This window comes from Pituophis catenifer, unplaced genomic scaffold (assembly GCF_029215685.1).
Source record: "Pituophis catenifer annectens isolate HBS135680 unplaced genomic scaffold, rPitCat1.0.hap2 SCAF_2, whole genome shotgun sequence".
Classification (NCBI taxonomy): Eukaryota; Metazoa; Chordata; class Lepidosauria; order Squamata; family Colubridae; genus Pituophis; species Pituophis catenifer.
The window spans coordinates 172692613-172710724 of NW_027256882.1; the positions used below are offsets into that span (position 1 = coordinate 172692613).

The 18112-nt window shown below is 37.4% G+C and overlaps 1 protein-coding gene across 1 annotated transcript in view; it reads left to right on the forward strand.

The window, feature by feature from the left end:
• The window catches only part of SYN1 (synapsin I), a 113119-nt gene that overhangs the window by 88927 nt on the left and 6080 nt on the right, over positions 1–18112 (forward strand). The window contains exons 6-7 of the mRNA XM_070935073.1: positions 13197–13259; positions 17759–17901. Coding sequence (XP_070791174.1) covers positions 13197–13259; positions 17759–17901 — 206 coding nt within the window. The remainder of the gene's footprint in view (positions 1–13196; positions 13260–17758; positions 17902–18112) is intronic.

Genomic DNA, 18112 nt, shown 5'->3' on the forward strand with positions numbered 1-18112 from the left:
TGTAAGTAGTGATGGTCTTTAAATAGGTCACCACGTGAGCATGCCCAATTTTACAACTTTTCTTGCATGGTCATTAAGTGACCATCATAAAGTGAACACATGGTTGCTAAGCAAATACCATGTTATTAAGTGAACCCATTGTTCGCTATGGGTGTTTTTGCCAGAAACGGGAAGTAAACACCAGTTTCCACAAGAAAAAAAAAGTCTAAATCACAGTCATGTGACCACGAGACTCGGCAAATGGCCATAAATGCAAGCCAAGTGCCAAGTGCCCAAAATGTGATCACATGAACACAGGTGTGAGGGGAGGGGGGGGGGTCTTCAGAATTTCACACCTGTCTTATAAGTAGCTTTCTTGGAATCCATTAAGTCTCTGGTCATAAATTGAGCTCTACTGTACCATTCATGTTAATTTAACAGTAAATCTCAGATCTGTTCATCTGCCTAGGAAGGACCATCATTAACAATTACATTGCACAGGTAGTCCTCGACTTACGACAGTGATTTATGACCATTTTTCATACTTATGACTATTGCAGTATCCCCATGGTCACATGATTTATATTCGGATGCTTGTGCCAGGGTCATGTGATCACGTTTTGTGACCTTCTGATGAACAGAGTCAATGGGGAAGCCAGATTCACTTAATAACTGTGTTATTAATTTAACAACTGCAGTAATTCACTTAACAAATGTGGCAAGAAAAGTTGTAAAATGGAGCAAAACTCACTTAACAAATGTCAAATTTAGCAACATAAATTCTGGGCTCAATTATAGTCGTATGTGGAGGACTACCTGTACTGCATTCTTCTGTGTGTCTGATGATTGCAGTTGAAAATACAATGCTAAACGAGGCAGCATATGTGGTGGAAATTGCATACATAGTTAGAAAGTATCATTTATGAGTTCCTTAGAGAACTAAAAGTCCCAGCATTGTTTGCAATCCAAAATGATTTGAGGACAAATATTGCAACGGTAGATTTCCAGAACATGGGGAACCATTGGCATACCCCCTGGGCTAAAAAAATAACGTAATAGTGATTTTTTGTGACCTTACTACACCAGCATACAAATAATGTGGTATGAAGTGGTGTGTGGTTCTTTAAATTTGTTTTTTTTCTCTTGGAAATGAAACTATAATTAAATTACCCCTTCTCTGGCTATTTAAAGGTGATGTTGACATTTTCAAGGAACCAAGGTTCCTTTCCAGGGTCTCTAAACTATTTTGTAGATCAGTGAAGACCAGCTAAATGCGGGCCACCTGTTACGTTGCTAATCTGACTACAGCTAGTTGTGTTTTTATGCCAGAATATGTAAAATCTTTGTTCTTGCTGTTCAAAGTGTAAGCAGTTTATCAAAGTTTTTGACAGATTTATCAAACCCCTGCTACTGCCTGATACCTTGACAGATCTTCTAGCTTCCCAGGACTGCTCACTAATTCTTTGTTTTTTACCCTTCACTCCGTTTTCTGGATGCGTTGATGACAAGGATTTGCCTTGAACATTAATATTAAGTTGACATGTGGTTTTCAAAATTGCAACCTTTGAAAGAATGTCTGGTCTTGATGAGAAATTCCTTGTTTTCCTGAGTAGCCTTGTTTCTCTGTGGCTTAATCCCCCTACTCGCTAAGAACTGGAGATCAGTTGGAATTTGTGTCCTGCTTTAACCCTGAAGATTAACTCTTCTGTTAAGAACTATAAGGAAAGGAAGAAGATAAGGAAGAAGTATAAGGAAAGGAAGCCATTAAATGGGGGAAGTAAATAAAACAATTCCTGTTACAGAAGTTCTGAAAAGAGTGACAATAATATTTTTCTCACAAAACTATATTTGATATTAACTAGCTGGCTAATACACGTGTTACGTGCTTAACAACCACCCGTTCAGTGATCATTTGAACTTGTGACAGTGCTGAACAAGTGGTATTTATGACAAATCCTCAAACCTCTGTCCATTAGAGCATCCCTGCATTCATATAGACACCATATAGACACTATTTGCAATCTTTATTGGCTTCAAGTCTGTTGCAATATTTTCAGGATCAGACTCAATAAAGATAATAGAAGTTATAGGTTTAAATATAATTCTCTTTAATCATAATAGGCATTCTATATTCGCTGAATATTCAAGATAGAAGCAAGGAAAATGGGGAGGATGGCTCCTTTTATATACAAGGGGCGGAGCCAGGAATGGGAGTGGTAAAATATGAATACATTAAAGCTCAAGTAATAAGTTAACCCCTGATGTTCCATATATACATTATTTACACATTAGAGAATAAGGCATTTATATCTGACAAATCCCCCTCTAAATGCCGGTTCGTTATACAACACCAGTTACGTTCAGATTCAGGACAATATAATACATATAATTTAGAAGTTAAATATTTGTGTTGTTTAGAAGGTAAGGGTTTTGTTAATATGTCAGCTAATTGTTCAGAAGTATCACAATGTATTGCTTTGATGAATCCGTCTTGAGATAGTTGTCTCACGTGCTTAAATTTTATATCAATATGCCTGGACCTTTGTCCAATTGCATCGGATCTAGAAATTTCAATGGCCGCTTTATTATCTTCATGCATAATAAATGGTAAAGTAGGTTTCTTCCAAACATCTGTGATCAAATCATTGAACCATACAAGGTTATTTGCAGCTTTAGACAAGCAAACATATTCTGCTTCTGTGGTAGAGGTGGCTACCAGTTCTTGTTTACCAGTATACCAGTAAACTGGACAATCGTTCAATAGAAAAACATAACCAGAGGTACTCTTTCTGCATGATGTATCACCAGCCCAATCTGCATCAGCATAACAAGTAATTTTTGGTTCTTTGTCATTATTGGGTTCCAATATTAAACAAAAATCTAATGTACTTTTCAGATATCTTAAAATTCTTTTGACAGCTTCCCAATGATACAAGGTTGGTTTGCTAACATATCTTGACAATAAATTGAGAGGTAATGCAATATCTGGCCTAGTCCAATTAGATATATAAAGGAGTGAACCTATAACTGATCTGTAAAATGTGTTGTCTTTAAACTCAGGGGAAGATTCATCATTGTTTCTAAGAAAATCAGTTTGCATAGGTGTGTCACATGTTTTGGCATTATTTAAGTTACATTTGTTTAGGAGTTCAATGATTTTATCTTTTTGGGTAAGTTTGAATCCCCTTTTTGTTTTGTTAATTTGTACACCAAGGTATTTATTCACTCTACCTAGTGATTTCAATGAGAAGTGTTCGTTTAACTTATTTACAAAGATTTCCCTGCTCTCTTTGTGCTTTCCAATATATAAAATATCATCCACATAAATTAATACAAATTCAATATGATCATTACTCTTTTTTACAAAGAAACAGTTATCAGCAGTGGTGGCGTTGAAATCCATGGTCTTTAGTACTTTTACCAAACAATCGTACCATCTTTTGCCAGATTGCTTCAATCCGTACAGACTCTTATTTAGTAACCAAATTTCGTTCTTATTAGTGTATTGACTATGTGGTGCTCTTACATATATTTCCTTATCTAATTTTGCATGTAAGTATGCAGTCTGTATGTCATATTGAAACACGTCTAGATTGAGTGCAGATGCTACTACAAGAGCTGTTTTGACACTCTCTGTTCTCACTGTGGGTGAATATGTGTCAGTATAGTCTTCTGGATATTTTTGTGCATAACCTTGTGCAACTAGTCTGGCCTTGTATAAGGTATTACCTCCTTCTAAATTCTTAATTTTATAAATCCACCTGGTACCTATAATTGTTTTATCCTTAGGTGCGATCGCAGGTGTGAATACATTTAATCCTTGTAAACTTTTCATTTCTTTTTCCATAGCTAGTTCCCATTTTTCTCTTTCTTCACGGGGAAGTTTCAATACTTCCTCATATGTATTAGGTGTTATTTGTTCTCCATCCATATGCATAATATAATCTTTGTATTTATTTGGTATTTGGTTTCTATTATTTCTAATATTTCTTTTAGGTTTGCTATGGTTGTCATGCAAATATCTGGCTTCCTTTTTTGTTAATGTGTCTGTCTTTATTTTATGCTGACTATTTGTCCAAGTTTTGGTTTTGTTCTTACTTTTGTTAATATTTTGATTTTCTGTTGTTCCTTCCTCGCAAGATATATTATCTTTGCTTTTATTAGGAAAAATTTCATTAAGGTGCAACTTAGACCAATTGGCCTGCTCATGAAACACAGCTGTTCTGGATACTATAAATTTGTTATTATTATCGATGAATCTGTACCCTTTGGTTCCAGTTTCGTATCCCATGAATCTTAATCTCCTGGATACGTTTTCTCCCTTTCTCCTCAATTGTTTAGGTATGTGCACGTCTGCAGTAACTCCAAATATGTGCATGTGTGCTAATTTAGGTTTTCTATTGTACATCACCTCATATGGTGTCTTATTCACAATACTGGACCATGTTCTATTTTGAGTGTAATTTGAATAATGTAAGGCTTCTGACCAAAATTGTTTGCCTAAACCAGCATCCTCTAATGTGCATCTAATCATGGTTTGTAGTGTGGAGTTCTTTCTCTCTGCAATCCCATTTTGAAAGGCAGAAAATGGATTGGACGTGAAATGTAGCATCCCTCTATCCTTTAACCATTGGGAGAATTCTTTAGACATGAATTCACATCCCCTATCTGTCATAATTTGTTTTATTCTGATATTATGTTGTGTTTCTATGCGTTTGTAGAATTCCTTAAATTTCTGAAAAGTTTCATCCTTGTGCTTTAATGTGTAAACAAAACCATAGCGACTGTAATCATCCACTATTGTTAGGAAGTAACGTTTTCTATAGGTAATTGATGGAGTTAATGGACCAACTAAGTCCATATGTACCAAATCAAAAATATTGTTAGTTGATCTGTTAGATTTTTTTGGTCTAGGACTGGTTTTTAGTTTGGTGGATTTACATACTGAGCATTCTAAATAATTTTCACAATTTTTTATTTTTACACCTTCTGCGTGTTCAGTCATTTTTTGTACTACAGGAAAGCTTGCATGTCCTAACTTCCTATGTAAGATATGAGCACACTCATCATGAATTGGTTTACCTATTTTTGGTTTCTTCTCATTGTGTGTATTTTTGTTATCATGAGTTATTTTACATTCATCATTGTCACTGTTACTGACATTTTCATCATCTGCTTCAATACAATCTTCCATATTTGAATCAATGTTATGTAACCATCTTTCTTTGGTTATCAGATAGGGTAGACCCCCTTTTATCATCACAGTGCCTACATTTGTTTTGTTCTTTTCTATAGTTGCTTTCCCCTTTGAGAAAACTATATTGATGTCAGATTCTCTGCTTAGTTTTATAGCACTTAGTATGTTGTGAGGTATTTCTGGGATTAATAATACCCCCTCTATTTTCCCTAAACCAGGCAAGGTCACATTTCCTCTGCCTAATACTTGAACCTTTTCTTGATTAGCTACCTTTATCACAAACTTATCTTCTGTAAATGAAGATAATATACTTTTGTTATTAGTGGTGTGATTTGTTGCACCAGAATCAATAAGCCAATTATTGTTCTCATCTTGTTGTGTTTTGGTGCTGTCTTGTTTATTTAGCCCATTTAGTGACCCAGATTTTCTCTCTTTTGAATTTTCTCTACCCCCTCTACTTTCTCTGTAGTTTGGTGGACTTCTATATTTGTGTCTATCTGTGGAAGATTGTCTGTAATTGTATTTGCTCCTATATTCTGGCCTATGTCTCTCCCTTGGGACTTTGGGACAGTCTCTTCTACTGTGTTCCCTGGATCCACAATTGTGGCATCTAAAGGCTTCATTATATTTATCTTGAAAGACTACTTTCCTAAAAGATTTGTGTTCTGTTTGGTTACTGGAACGATTTTTTCTTGAATTGTCTTCTGCTATCAATTTGTTAGATAGACTTTCTATTGATAAATATCCCAAATTAATGGTATCTAAGTGTGACATAAAGCTATCCCATGATGGATCAAGTGAATTGATAATAACACTTTTCATAGTTTGATCTGAAATCACTTCCCCCCTCAATTGCAGCTCAGCTCTTATTTTGTTTAGATTTATCAAATGTTCACTTATAGAAACCCCTGGTTTCACTCTAGAAGAAAAGAAATCCTTAGACATTCTTGTGGTTGTGGCTACGCTATCGCTGTGAAATAGATTAAACATGCATTGAATTATTTCTGATACAGTTAGGTTTGGTTTGATGCTATGATACATTGCAGGAGACACGCTAGAAATTATTATGAAAAATGCTCTATGATGTAAACAGTCTATTTTTAAAGTCCAAGGTCTTCTTGGAGGACTAGTTATAAAGAATAGTAAATTTTCTTTCATAAAAATAACCTGAAGCTGTTGGTACCACTCTTGTAAATTAATGCCATCAACTCTAAGTTTTGGGAAGTCACTGGGTAAGTTCCCCACATTATTTTGTCCATTACTTACAACCTGAGGCAGTCCGTGGTCTCTCAAGTGCAGGAAATTACAGAACGGCATTGGGATGCTTGTAACGAGTCTGCGCGGTTCTCTGGCCAGTTCAAGTCTTTCGGGGCCGTCTACGTAGTTTTGCACATGCGCGTTGCTCATTTCTTCTTTGGCGCCGTTGTGGAAGGTTCTCTCCATTTCAGCTCTCTCGATCCGCTCCTCTTCAGATGAGTCGGTCTCTGGTTTGGTTTTTGGGGCTTTGGTGATGGCGGCGGTTCTTCTCTTTCTCTTGTGTGCGCTGGCACTCGATTCTGTCTGCGGTGTAGGACGGAATCGGCATGGCTCTCTGGGCTCGGGTGTCGTCGTTTTCGAAGTCAGAATGGGAGCGTGCAGGTCTTGAGTTGTCGGTTTGATTGCTTGCTTCTTCGTTGATGTCTTAGAAATTTTCAATCTTGGCCCAAAAGCAGCAAAAAGTGTTTTCATTGCTGACTCTACTTGAGACTTTGTTAAATCGTCTTCACTTTCTGATTTTGGTTCATCTGAAGAGTTTGAGACTTCTTTTTCACTCTCTTCGTCTGATAGCGTTTTTCGCGCCAGAAATTTTGAACTGAGCGTTTTGATTGGCTCTGCTTCACTCTCTTTTGAAGTTCGTTGAAACCAAGATGGCTGCCGTTCAAAATTTCGCGCGGGGTCACATCTTTTCTTTTTTACAACTATTTTCTCAGTAGTCATTTCACTCACAGTTTTTTGATCTTTGGGTTTTTCTTTAATGATGTTTTTCTCTCTCGCTGCTCCGCTGTTCCTCAGCATCTCCTGGAGGTCCGCGATGAGGCTTTCATCATTCTTTTGGCTTTTTAGTATTTTTAATATTTCTGACCTGAGTTCGTTATTTTCTATCTCGATTTCTTCCTGGTCGTTATTTTCACTCATCAGTTCTTCTTCTTCAGTGGTGTATTCTTCGGATTCTCTCGAAATCGCATTAGTGGATTCGTTGATCATCTCTTGATCAGTTTCTATTTCTTTGCTGTAGGCCCTGGTGTTGGGCCTATCTTTCTTGGACATTTTTAATTACTTATTGAGTCAATTAACCATCCTCTGCTACCAGCTTGTTGCAATATTTTCAGGATCAGACTCAATAAAGATAATAGAAGTTATAGGTTTAAATATAATTCTCTTTAATCATAATAGGCATTCTATATTCGCTGAATATTCAAGATAGAAGCAAGGAAAATGGGGAGGATGGCTCCTTTTATATACAAGGGGCGGAGCCAGGAATGGGAGTGGTAAAATATGAATACATTAAAGCTCAAGTAATAAGTTAACCCCTGATGTTCCATATATACATTATTTACACATTAGAGAATAAGGCATTTATATCTGACAAAGTCAATGGGGAAGCCAGCAGTAAGTTGCAAATTGTGACTACTTGAGGTCCTTGCTTAATGACACTGTCATAATGATGGCAACCAAGAAATGCTGGAACTGCTGTTACTAAGTGAGGCCATCATGTTGCATTGCACTTTCCAACCACATCACTTAGTGATGGAAATTCCATTCCCAGTTGCTATTGTTCACCAAGGACTACCTGTATTTTAACTACCTGTATTTTATATTCAACACTAACATTTGTATTTTATATTCAACACTAACATCAAAAACCAATTTTTAATTGTATAGTAATGCTCTACAATAATGTTCAATGCGAAGGGTTATTTTGCATTCACTGTGAACAAATTCTATATGATTTCTGTTATTTTGTCATTTTGCTAATCCTAGTAGACATCTAAATAAGAAATATGCTCTTGTAGAAAACCTAAAAAAATGAATGTGCATGCTTTATATCATTATAAATATTAAAAGTCAGATTTCTGATATTGTTTGTTTTTATATAATTTTTATTAAAACTTTCAAACAAGAAGGTAAAAAGTAACATAAACTAATATAAAGAAGAAACATCACAGAAAATGTAAAAAGTGCAAGAAAAGAAAAAAGTTGAAGAAAAATAGAAAAGAAAGAAATAAGATAAAAAATGGCTTCTGATATTCTTCACAACAGTTATAAGTACAAATCTATTTTTAACTTCTCTCTCTAAAGTTTGATGTCATAATTGTTCTTCTTTCTATAATCTATCAAGTCTAACCATGTCTTACAAATTCATTTTTTAATTTTTTTTGCAAAATGTCCATAAGAAGCTTCCAGTCACCAATAAATGCAAACAATATTTTTTCTCTAATGAAAGAAGTCTACCCATTTCAGCAAAATTAAATCAAGAGTGTTTAGAGGATATAATTTTTTTGTTATTTTGCAGTCACCTCACTTCATTTACCAGTTGTATAGTCAATTCAGATACCATGTTTTTAAATCTGTATTCTTGCATTTTCCCATTACTTCTTCTAGGTTTGTTTTCTTTCCATAAAAATCGATCAAGAAGGAATAATTGCATAATATCTTTGAATGTGGAGCCAGCACCCAGAATGTTGCTCAATTACCCCATTTGTAAAGGTTGAAATCCCCATTACTTATTCTCAATCTATTTTAAAACAAATCTGAATTGTCTGAGTAAATGTTCAAACTGTTTATTCACTGTTCCTAAAACATAATACCAGGACATGCGTATTGGTAGCAATGATCCAATGGAATCATTTGAATTCCAGCTGAATCTTCGTACCAGGAAGTTATTATTTTTCCATTCTTAATGTTGCGTAAGAAAAAAAAACAAAGGATAGAGAAGCACAGGAATATTAGAAGTGAAAAGTATTGTCTAAACATCCTCCAAATATTGCAAAATTCTATGAATGAGGCAGAGTGATGTTTTAAAAAATGTCTTGAAGCATCACAAGTACCCACTGAAGCTGATTTTGGTATAATGAGGCATTTTTGGTACACCATTTAGATTTTAGTGAATATTAGTAATAAAGCATTGAACACGTATTTAGTTGCATTTGTATCTTGCAGTAAACCAATCAGAGGATTAGAAACACACTGGGACTTTTTACATGTTATTTTGTATCTCCACCTATGACTTGAACGTACGTTGGCACAAGTGTAACTTCTGAAGTTGGCTGTCTAAGAGCATTGCATATCCCACATTTGATTTTGGTGGTGCTTCATATATTACAAAATTCTTACGTAGGAAGATGAACTTTAGACAGTCATATCTGGTGACTGTACAATGGTTGTGTAACAGGCAAAATCATTTGCATGCTGATTCCATGCTGATGATGAGAGTTGAGGGATTTTGTGATGAATCAAATCTCTGGACCTCCTTTCCTCAACTTGATATCCTCCAATAAGTTGGATTTCAACTTGTGTAATTCCCAGCTAGTGTGACTTTAAGTAAATTCCCTTGAGTTCCCGTATGATCTTCTTTAAAAGGGTAAGAAAGTATATTATTTTTTGGTGATAAGAATGCAGGTGAAATTGGAGTTCTTTCCCCCAAATTACAGAATTTGGGGGAAAGGGGAAAAATACATTTAAAAACCCTATAAAAACAAAACAAGCAAATAAGAAAAATGGTGAAAACTATTTATATCTGTCAATCAAAACAGATTTCTAAAGTTACCTTAGGAAAAATGTCTAATATTACAAAATGTCACAAAATCTATGCCCCAGGAAATTGCATTGAGTCTCTTTTGATTAAGAGATAAAATTGCCTTTTTAAAATGGATGTCACATATCTCTTGAACCTAATCCTTACTACCAGAAATATTACTACTTTTCTAATTCCTCAAAATAATTTTCTTAGTATTGCCCCAGGCCAGAAACAACCATAACTCCTCAAAAATAGTCAAATTCCAGAGTTTTAGGATTTAACATCTTTAACACTAAAAATTTCTCCCTTAAATCTATTTATCTACTATACCTTTAAATATTATTCCAAAATGATATTAGTAAATCACAGGACAAAATCATATTAATCAATAAGCCCTCAACTATTTTACATCATCACTAGAAAAAGTCATTATGCAAGTAATCTTCCGCAATGTATTGTTTTTATGGTAAGAGAAATTACGGCTGAAATGTCGGTAAGACACAGAGAGATACAAATAGAAGACAACATCATCTGAATGGGTCTCTGGCAGAATTCCATGAATGCGGCTAGACAATTGCACACTAAAATCATTTTAATTATATATCAAGGTCCAAAGTCATGGGAAGGCAGCATTGCAAGATTTCTGCTTTCTTACCTGTGCCTTCCTCAAAACGCCTATGAAGATGTTAAAATCACATGTGACATTTTGCACAATATCTGAAGTGGGATGCTCAAAATCTTGTGAGATATCGCAGCCTTATGAGATTCTGGACAATTTAATGAATAACTAGGTTGCGGGGAGGGAACCCTGCATATTACGAGGTGGTATTCAGCAACTGAAAAGGTTTATCAGACCTGTCCTAAGATAAACAGGGCTTTATATGTAGAGACCACACACACACAAAGGTTGAGGATGTATGTGGTGATTTTATTGTCTTACATAGTGACATTATATAGTTTGTTACTTTCAAGTTACAGTGTACTTGGCAGCATCTCATTGGCTACAGAATCTTCCAGGTAACTAGAGTCTTTGGTTAACCATTACTGCTTTGCTTAAGCACTTATAATGTTAGACTTTAATTAAAGTCTAATACACATATATCCCATTTCCTCTCCTGCTGTTCCTCTTATTTACAGAATTAGGGTCTTATCTTCTAATGTAATTTCCTGGCGCTTACGTGCAAGTAACCTTCCTTATCTGAGGTTTGCCATCCAAGACAGGAAAATCCCTGCACATATGCAGATTGCAGATTCCTACATTTATATAATGCATATTTCAATTTAGTTCAATAGTAAATTGGCAACAGTTAACTTCCAAATAGATGCAATAAAATCCTGATAAATTGCCCCCTTTGGCAACCCAGCCATATTTTACATTATCTGCACCTTCAGATCCAAGCTCAAAAGCATCCTCTGGAGGAGTACATTACAATAACTTAACCATCGCCATGATTTAGGACTGTAATTCCAGCCTCAATTCCAGTCGTAAATTGAGGACTACTTGCAAGGATGTCATTACTATTTTGTATTCCTCATTTCCCAGAAGAACATATTTTGAGAGCAGCTTTATTCTGTGCTTGGTATACTGGCAGCATCTGCATCATCTTGCTGGGACACAGTTAAGCAGGGATCAGATATGGATAGTACCCTTTTCATTTATTTACACTAGGTATTTAAAAGCTTTGCCCAGGTGCTTATTTTAAAATACAGCTCTGGGTGGCTGCCAAACTAATAAAAACATAAAACTGTGTATGAATATATTCCATAAGGTAACCTGGTAGGCTAGGCAGATACCCTCAGGGAGAAGACCTACAAAGAACCCAGTCCCATGCCATGTAGGACTGGTATATACTATAGATATAGTATAAAATAATGAAAGCAAATAACAAGAAACAAAACAGGAGAGTAAATTCAGTTGCAATCAAAATTAAAGCCAATATCATTTACATCACCTGATGTTGCTTCAATTTTCATTGGCCATTGTTTCAGTAATGTGCTTATGTGTCCCCCAGGAATACCTTCTAGTCTGTGGTCACATATTAAATACTAGGAGGGGGGATAATTTAAACCTTCACTGGGAGACCTCTTTTCCCTAATATTTCCCAGTAAAAGTATGTACTACAGGCTGTTTCCAATAAAGCTGGATTTCATGACATACCAAGATAGTCTGTCCACCACAACCAGGAAGTTCTTGGCTGTTTTACCAAGCTTCTGCCCAGCTCAGCTATAGGAAAAATTAGGAAGATTGATAGCAAAACTAGGCATGTAGCCATTCAGTTACATTAAAACCCCACTCAGTAACAGGAAAATATTATAATACAGAAATAAAAATACAACAGTTTCTTCATATCCCATATACTTTGGTTCAAACAAACAGAATATCACTTACATGCATGGTACTGGTATCTTATGGAAATCTTGGCAACATCTTGATGTTTTCTTTCCTAGCAATATATTTCAGCCTTTCAGAATCCATGATTCCTGTGTAAATGTAGTCTGCAGCAATTACATGCACAATTATCAATAAGAATAGCATTTGTGTGTCATATGAAATATGTTGCAGTTGTCTGGAAAAGTAATTCATAAATTAATAGATGGAGCATATTCTTTTTGGGTGAACATTTATGTCTTATAAATTTAGGCTTGATTTCAAGCTGATACATGCAGGTTTATTTAACACTGGAGATTTGCAACATTACAGATCAAATGTCGCTGGTGGAATTTTATACCATTCAGTGTATTCATGTATTCAACTTACAAATATCCAAGTATTAAGGAACCATTGGGTTGTAACAAAACAATCAGTTTGTCTGCCTGCCCTGCCTTCCATTAACTCTAACTTGCTTACAAAACCCCCATTTCATATTAAGATGGAAAACAATTCAAAACTATACTTGTTCATTTATTTATTGAGTTTATTTATTTATTTGTGCATGGCCATTTGGATCATTTTCCTCTGTAAATAAATGAACAGGTACAACATTTTTGGCTCATTTTAATTGGGATCTCTTTATCTAGCTTTAGGACTTGGGTGGGGAACAGATGATGTTTTAGGTCATATTTATTCAGAAATATTGAAAATTCAAAAGGGTTCATAAACTTTTAAGCACCACTGTACATGGCTCCTTGTTTTTCAGCATTGTAATTTCTTTTAATGCAGTGACCTTTTAATGCAGTGACCTTGGTGCCTAATGGCAGTGATTATCAACAGTTGGTGATTCTTCCTTCTTCTTCCTTTTCCAGCTGACAACTTCCAAATACCCAGTGGTGGTAAAGATGGGACATGCTCATTCTGGAATGGGAAAGGTGAGGTATAAAAGTTCTCAAAAAACCAGAGCCAGAGTACGCTCGAGCGTACTCACAAACCACCATTTGCAATAAAATTCACCCAGATATTCTTTTGAGATACATTAATGTAACCCTTTCACTAAAGGTCTTTTCCCACTTGCATTTAACCATGGCATAAACATCTTGTGGTGGCAACAATCTTTTTTTTCCTACCATGTTTCATGATCTTGCCTTCCTATCGTCCCCAACTTTCTGAAATGGGCTTTTTCAGCCATCCTTAACCATATTAGGATTAAAGTAGCATTTCCCTACTCTTTTGTCACCATCCAAGAGTAGCCTCAAAGTATTAACTTCTGTAGGATCACCCATTACCTCAGAGTATGATTATCAGTTGTTCAGCAAAAGGAGGCTCTTTTGTTCTGATGTCCTTTGTCTGGCAGGCATAACCTTAACATCAGAAATTGTTCAGCTTTTTGGGTATTTGTTCTCAAGCAGTTTTTCACTGTAGTGTAGCATTTCCCTAATAAGGGTTAACCCCAAGTTTACAAGCTCAGCTCTGTGACCTTAATTAGTACCCTCCCACCAGTGTGACAGCTGCCTGAAATTGACCAGACCTTAATTAGAAGTTGAAGCTTTTTGCCTCAAGGGCTAAAGGTAAAGGTAAAGGTTCCCCCTGCACATGCGTGCTAGTCATTTCTGGCTCTAGGGGGCAGTGCTCATCTCTGTTTCTAATCAGAAGAGCCAGTGCTGTCTGAAGACGTCTCCGTGGTCATGTGGCTAGTATGACTAAATGCCGAAGGAGCTGTTACCTTCCCACCAAAGTGGTCCCTATTTTTCTACTTGCATTTTTTACGTGCTTTCGAACTGCTACGTTGGCAGAAGCTGGGACAAGTAACGGGAGGTCACTCAGTTACGTGGTACTAGGGATTCGAACCACTGAACTTCTGACCTTCTGATTGATAAGCTCAGCATCTTAGCCACTGAGCCACCGCATCCCATCTCTTAAGGGCTAGTACTTTCTCAACGTTTATTTATTCCCCACTTTACTGTGTGCCTCTTTACTCACTTGTAATCCCTTTCCTCTCCAATGAATAAAAATTCAAATACCATATACAGTAGGTAGTGTATCCATTATCCTCTTTTCCAATTGTAACCTGGTAACCCTACCTTGAAGGGGAGTCATGGGATTGGCAGTGATCTGAAACTGAGGCAAAGAGCCAGGCACAGGGACACTCAGTGGGGTCAACTGATAAAATGTTAAAATGTTCTGCTCACTCAAAGCAGTTAAAATGTTCTGCTAACTCAAAGCAGTTTGACTCAACAGTCAACAGGGGAGAAGGCCTGCAAGGCAACTCAAAGGTTTTTCTTTTAAATGATCTAGATTAATTAGTTTGCCTTCATCTTTGTTTATCTCGGTATCTGTTACATGCTGATCACTTAGATCCCTGCTCTGCCTGGAATGCAAAGTTTATTACCTAGACCACAGAGCTGCTAAGCTCCTGCTTTGTGTCTCTTCCCAAGTTGCAAGTAACAGTATGTTCTTTTCCTCTTTCCTAGGTTATTTTCATTGTTGAGACAGAAACCCATTAGATTGTAGAGCATTCCTGTTTTGTCTCTGACATCCCCATTTCCGCTCCTTTTCAGGGGGCAATTGTGGGAAGAATAATCTTTCCTCACAATAACATCTGTCCCAATTAGCCACAAATAGATCTTCAGTGTTAAAATATTCCCCAGCAACTCCAGCTGCAATTTATAATGGATTCCTCTTTTGTTTAGGAACAAGTATAGAAATTGATTTTGTTTCTTTATTTAACTGTACTTGTGACCTAGCCCCGTCCTGGAGGCCTTGGGCAGCATAAAACCACAAATAAAGGCCAAAACAAAAAGAACCCACAGTATAACAAAACCACCATGAGAAAGCAAAAGCAAACTCAAGATAGCTACCCACAACCATTCAACTGGGACCAAAGACTTGTTAGAATTGAGCTTTTGACCTGTTTCCAAAACATCTGCAAAGTGGTGGCTGAAAAATTTTGTAGGGAGGGTATTTCCACCAAGAAGGCCTGCTGTCTGATCCATATCTGCTTTACCTCACAAAATGAGGGTGGGGGTCGCAGATCCTCTCTGGAAGACCAGACTGGATGAGTACATTTGGCTGGAGAGCTGTTGCCTGATGTTTGTGAAAACAACAACAATGAGAAACAAAAATAAAGGAAGAAAAGTTGACACGAACAGAAGAGAAACAAACCCACACAATCCAGGCAATTTCACTCATTGTTGATAAAAGCCTGGGGGAAGCCAAGTCTTTAAGGCCCTTCAAAACACCAGCAGGGTGGGAGCCATCTGGATCTCAGAGAGAGCTTCATTCCAGTGAGCAAATTATACCACAGAGAATGGGCATTTCTGGCATCCCGATAGAGGGCTTTATTCAATCAAAGGAACTCAGAGAACGTCGCCAACCCTGCCAGATTAAATCGGGCAGGTTGATACTATGGGAGATACGTGGTTCCTTCGATAACAAGGCCCTGTGCCATGTAAGGCTTTAAAGGTATTATCCAGTACCTTGAACCATGAAGGTACATCGGCATACCAAGGCATGCTCATTACCGCCATCACTACTGCATTCTGGACCAATTGAAAATTCTGAGTGGTCTTCAAGGGTAGCACTGTATAGAATATGCTACAGTAGTTAGGCCATGAGGTGACCAGGGCATCAGTGACTATCTGAAGAGCCTCCCATTCTAAGAAAGGACAGAACTGGGGCACCAGATGAAGCTGTGCAAAGGTCTTCCTGACTAAGGCTACAACCTGCTCCTCAAGCAGGAGCCATGAGCCTAGGAAGACTGCCAGAGTGCACACTCTTAAATGGAGAAATACAATCCCACCCAATCAGAGATGGAATATCTCCAGATCTGATAGACCAAATACCCACAGCCACTTGATTTTGGTGGGATTGAGTCAGAGAGGGTCCCTCCCTGTCCAAATCTGCATAGCTTCCAGACACAGGGATAGAACATCTTATTCCAGAGTCATCAATGTATCAAATCCCAAACCAGTGGATGACCTCACACAATAACTGAAAAGGAGATGAGAAGAACAGAGCATAATGAGTGAGATGAGATGAACAGAGCATGTGAGTTCCCATAAAAGAGAGACCAAGATAATTATTTCTCTCTCCTCTTCCATCAACAATATCAACAGGAATTGGCCCAGAGAAAGGAAGAGAACCATTGTATATGTGTGTCTCCATTCCCCAACCCATGAAACTGACTTAGAAGGATACTGAGGTTGACAATATTGATAGCCACTAAAACAAGGGAGTCAAATTCGCAGCCTGCAGACTGGATGTGTCACGCACTGGCCACACCAGCGAAGGGGGGAAAAGTTGTGATACGTCACGTGATGATGTGATGCTGCAAGTTTGACACTCCTGCAGTAAAAGATCAAGAGCACAAAGGATGGATGCACCATCTTCATCCTGGCTCTACCATAAGTCATCTCCATCAATGGCCAAAGCTGTCTCAATCCTAAATCCCAGTCTGAAGCCTGACAGAAATGGGCTCGGATCATCCATTTCCTCCAGGTTTTCACCAACTGCAGACTGATCACAGTGTCAACAACTTTTCCCAAAAAGGGAAGGTTTGGAGACCAGATGATAGATATCAAAAATCAGGAGTGAAATGCTACCAGTTCGGACCAGTTCGGGCAAACCGATAGTAAAAAATGCTATCAGTTCAGGCGAACCGGTATTTCCGACAATCAGCTGGGCGATGATCAGCTGTGATGCACGATTTATATTAGATAGGATTGTTGGATTTCCTGCTTTCTAGCTAATCTAAATCATGTGGCACAGCGGATTCCCCACCCCTTGCTGTTCTACTTACCTTTGCAGATTCGGAAGGCTTCAAAATGTTCCTTTTTTAGTGCTGCGTGAGTGCGCCTCAGGCACGCATGTGTGTGCAAAGCGTGCGCTCAGTAGCAGACTCACAAAATTGGTAGCAGACTTCAGAGGATTTCACCACTGTCAAAAACCCATTGGGTCCGAAGATGACTGGCATCATTGACTCTTCCAAGGCAAGAGGCATCATCTCCTTTGTCAAAGAGGCTGACGCTACAGAATGGGCCCAACCATTAGATAAAGATTTCTGCTAGTTTTTTATGGCAGGCTGAATCCATGAGAAAATTATGTCAGTAGATGTTCCCGGATAAAGAGCTTCTAGCACTATCTGTTTAAATCATTACATGGTGTGTTTTTTGTATTTTCATATTTAACATTTTGGGGGAAATAAATAAAAATAATGGGCTACAATAAGGCACTATTGCATTCCTGTATGATGTGATCAAATGAAGAAGAGAATTTCACACAATAAACCTAGCCATGAAATTTGTAAAACATGCAATTTGGAAGGGTAAATCAGATTTTAAAGAGGTCAAAATTCAGTTGCTGAAATGTGGGTGATGTAGGATTCTCTGCTTATATTTGATACAGTAAATGCAAAGGCTTCTGTTTGCTACAGGTCAAGGTGGAGAACCAGTATGATTTCCAGGACATAGCCAGTGTAGTAGCACTCACCAAGACCTATGCCACCTCAGAACCTTTTATTGATGCCAAGTATGATATCCGTATACAGAAGATTGGCAATAACTACAAAGCCTACATGTGAGTCTGGTAAAAATTCGCCATGTTTATGTTTCCTTACTCTTAGCAAATGTTGCAACTTCCCCGTAGAAGCTTCTTGACCTGCACTTGATCCCACCATTACTTAAATCAACTTCCTTTCTACTTTGCCTCCTCCCGTCAGCAGAATGATGTCTTCCATGAAGCTTTATTGATCCTGGTCAGCATTTTCAAATCACTTTCTAGAAACAAT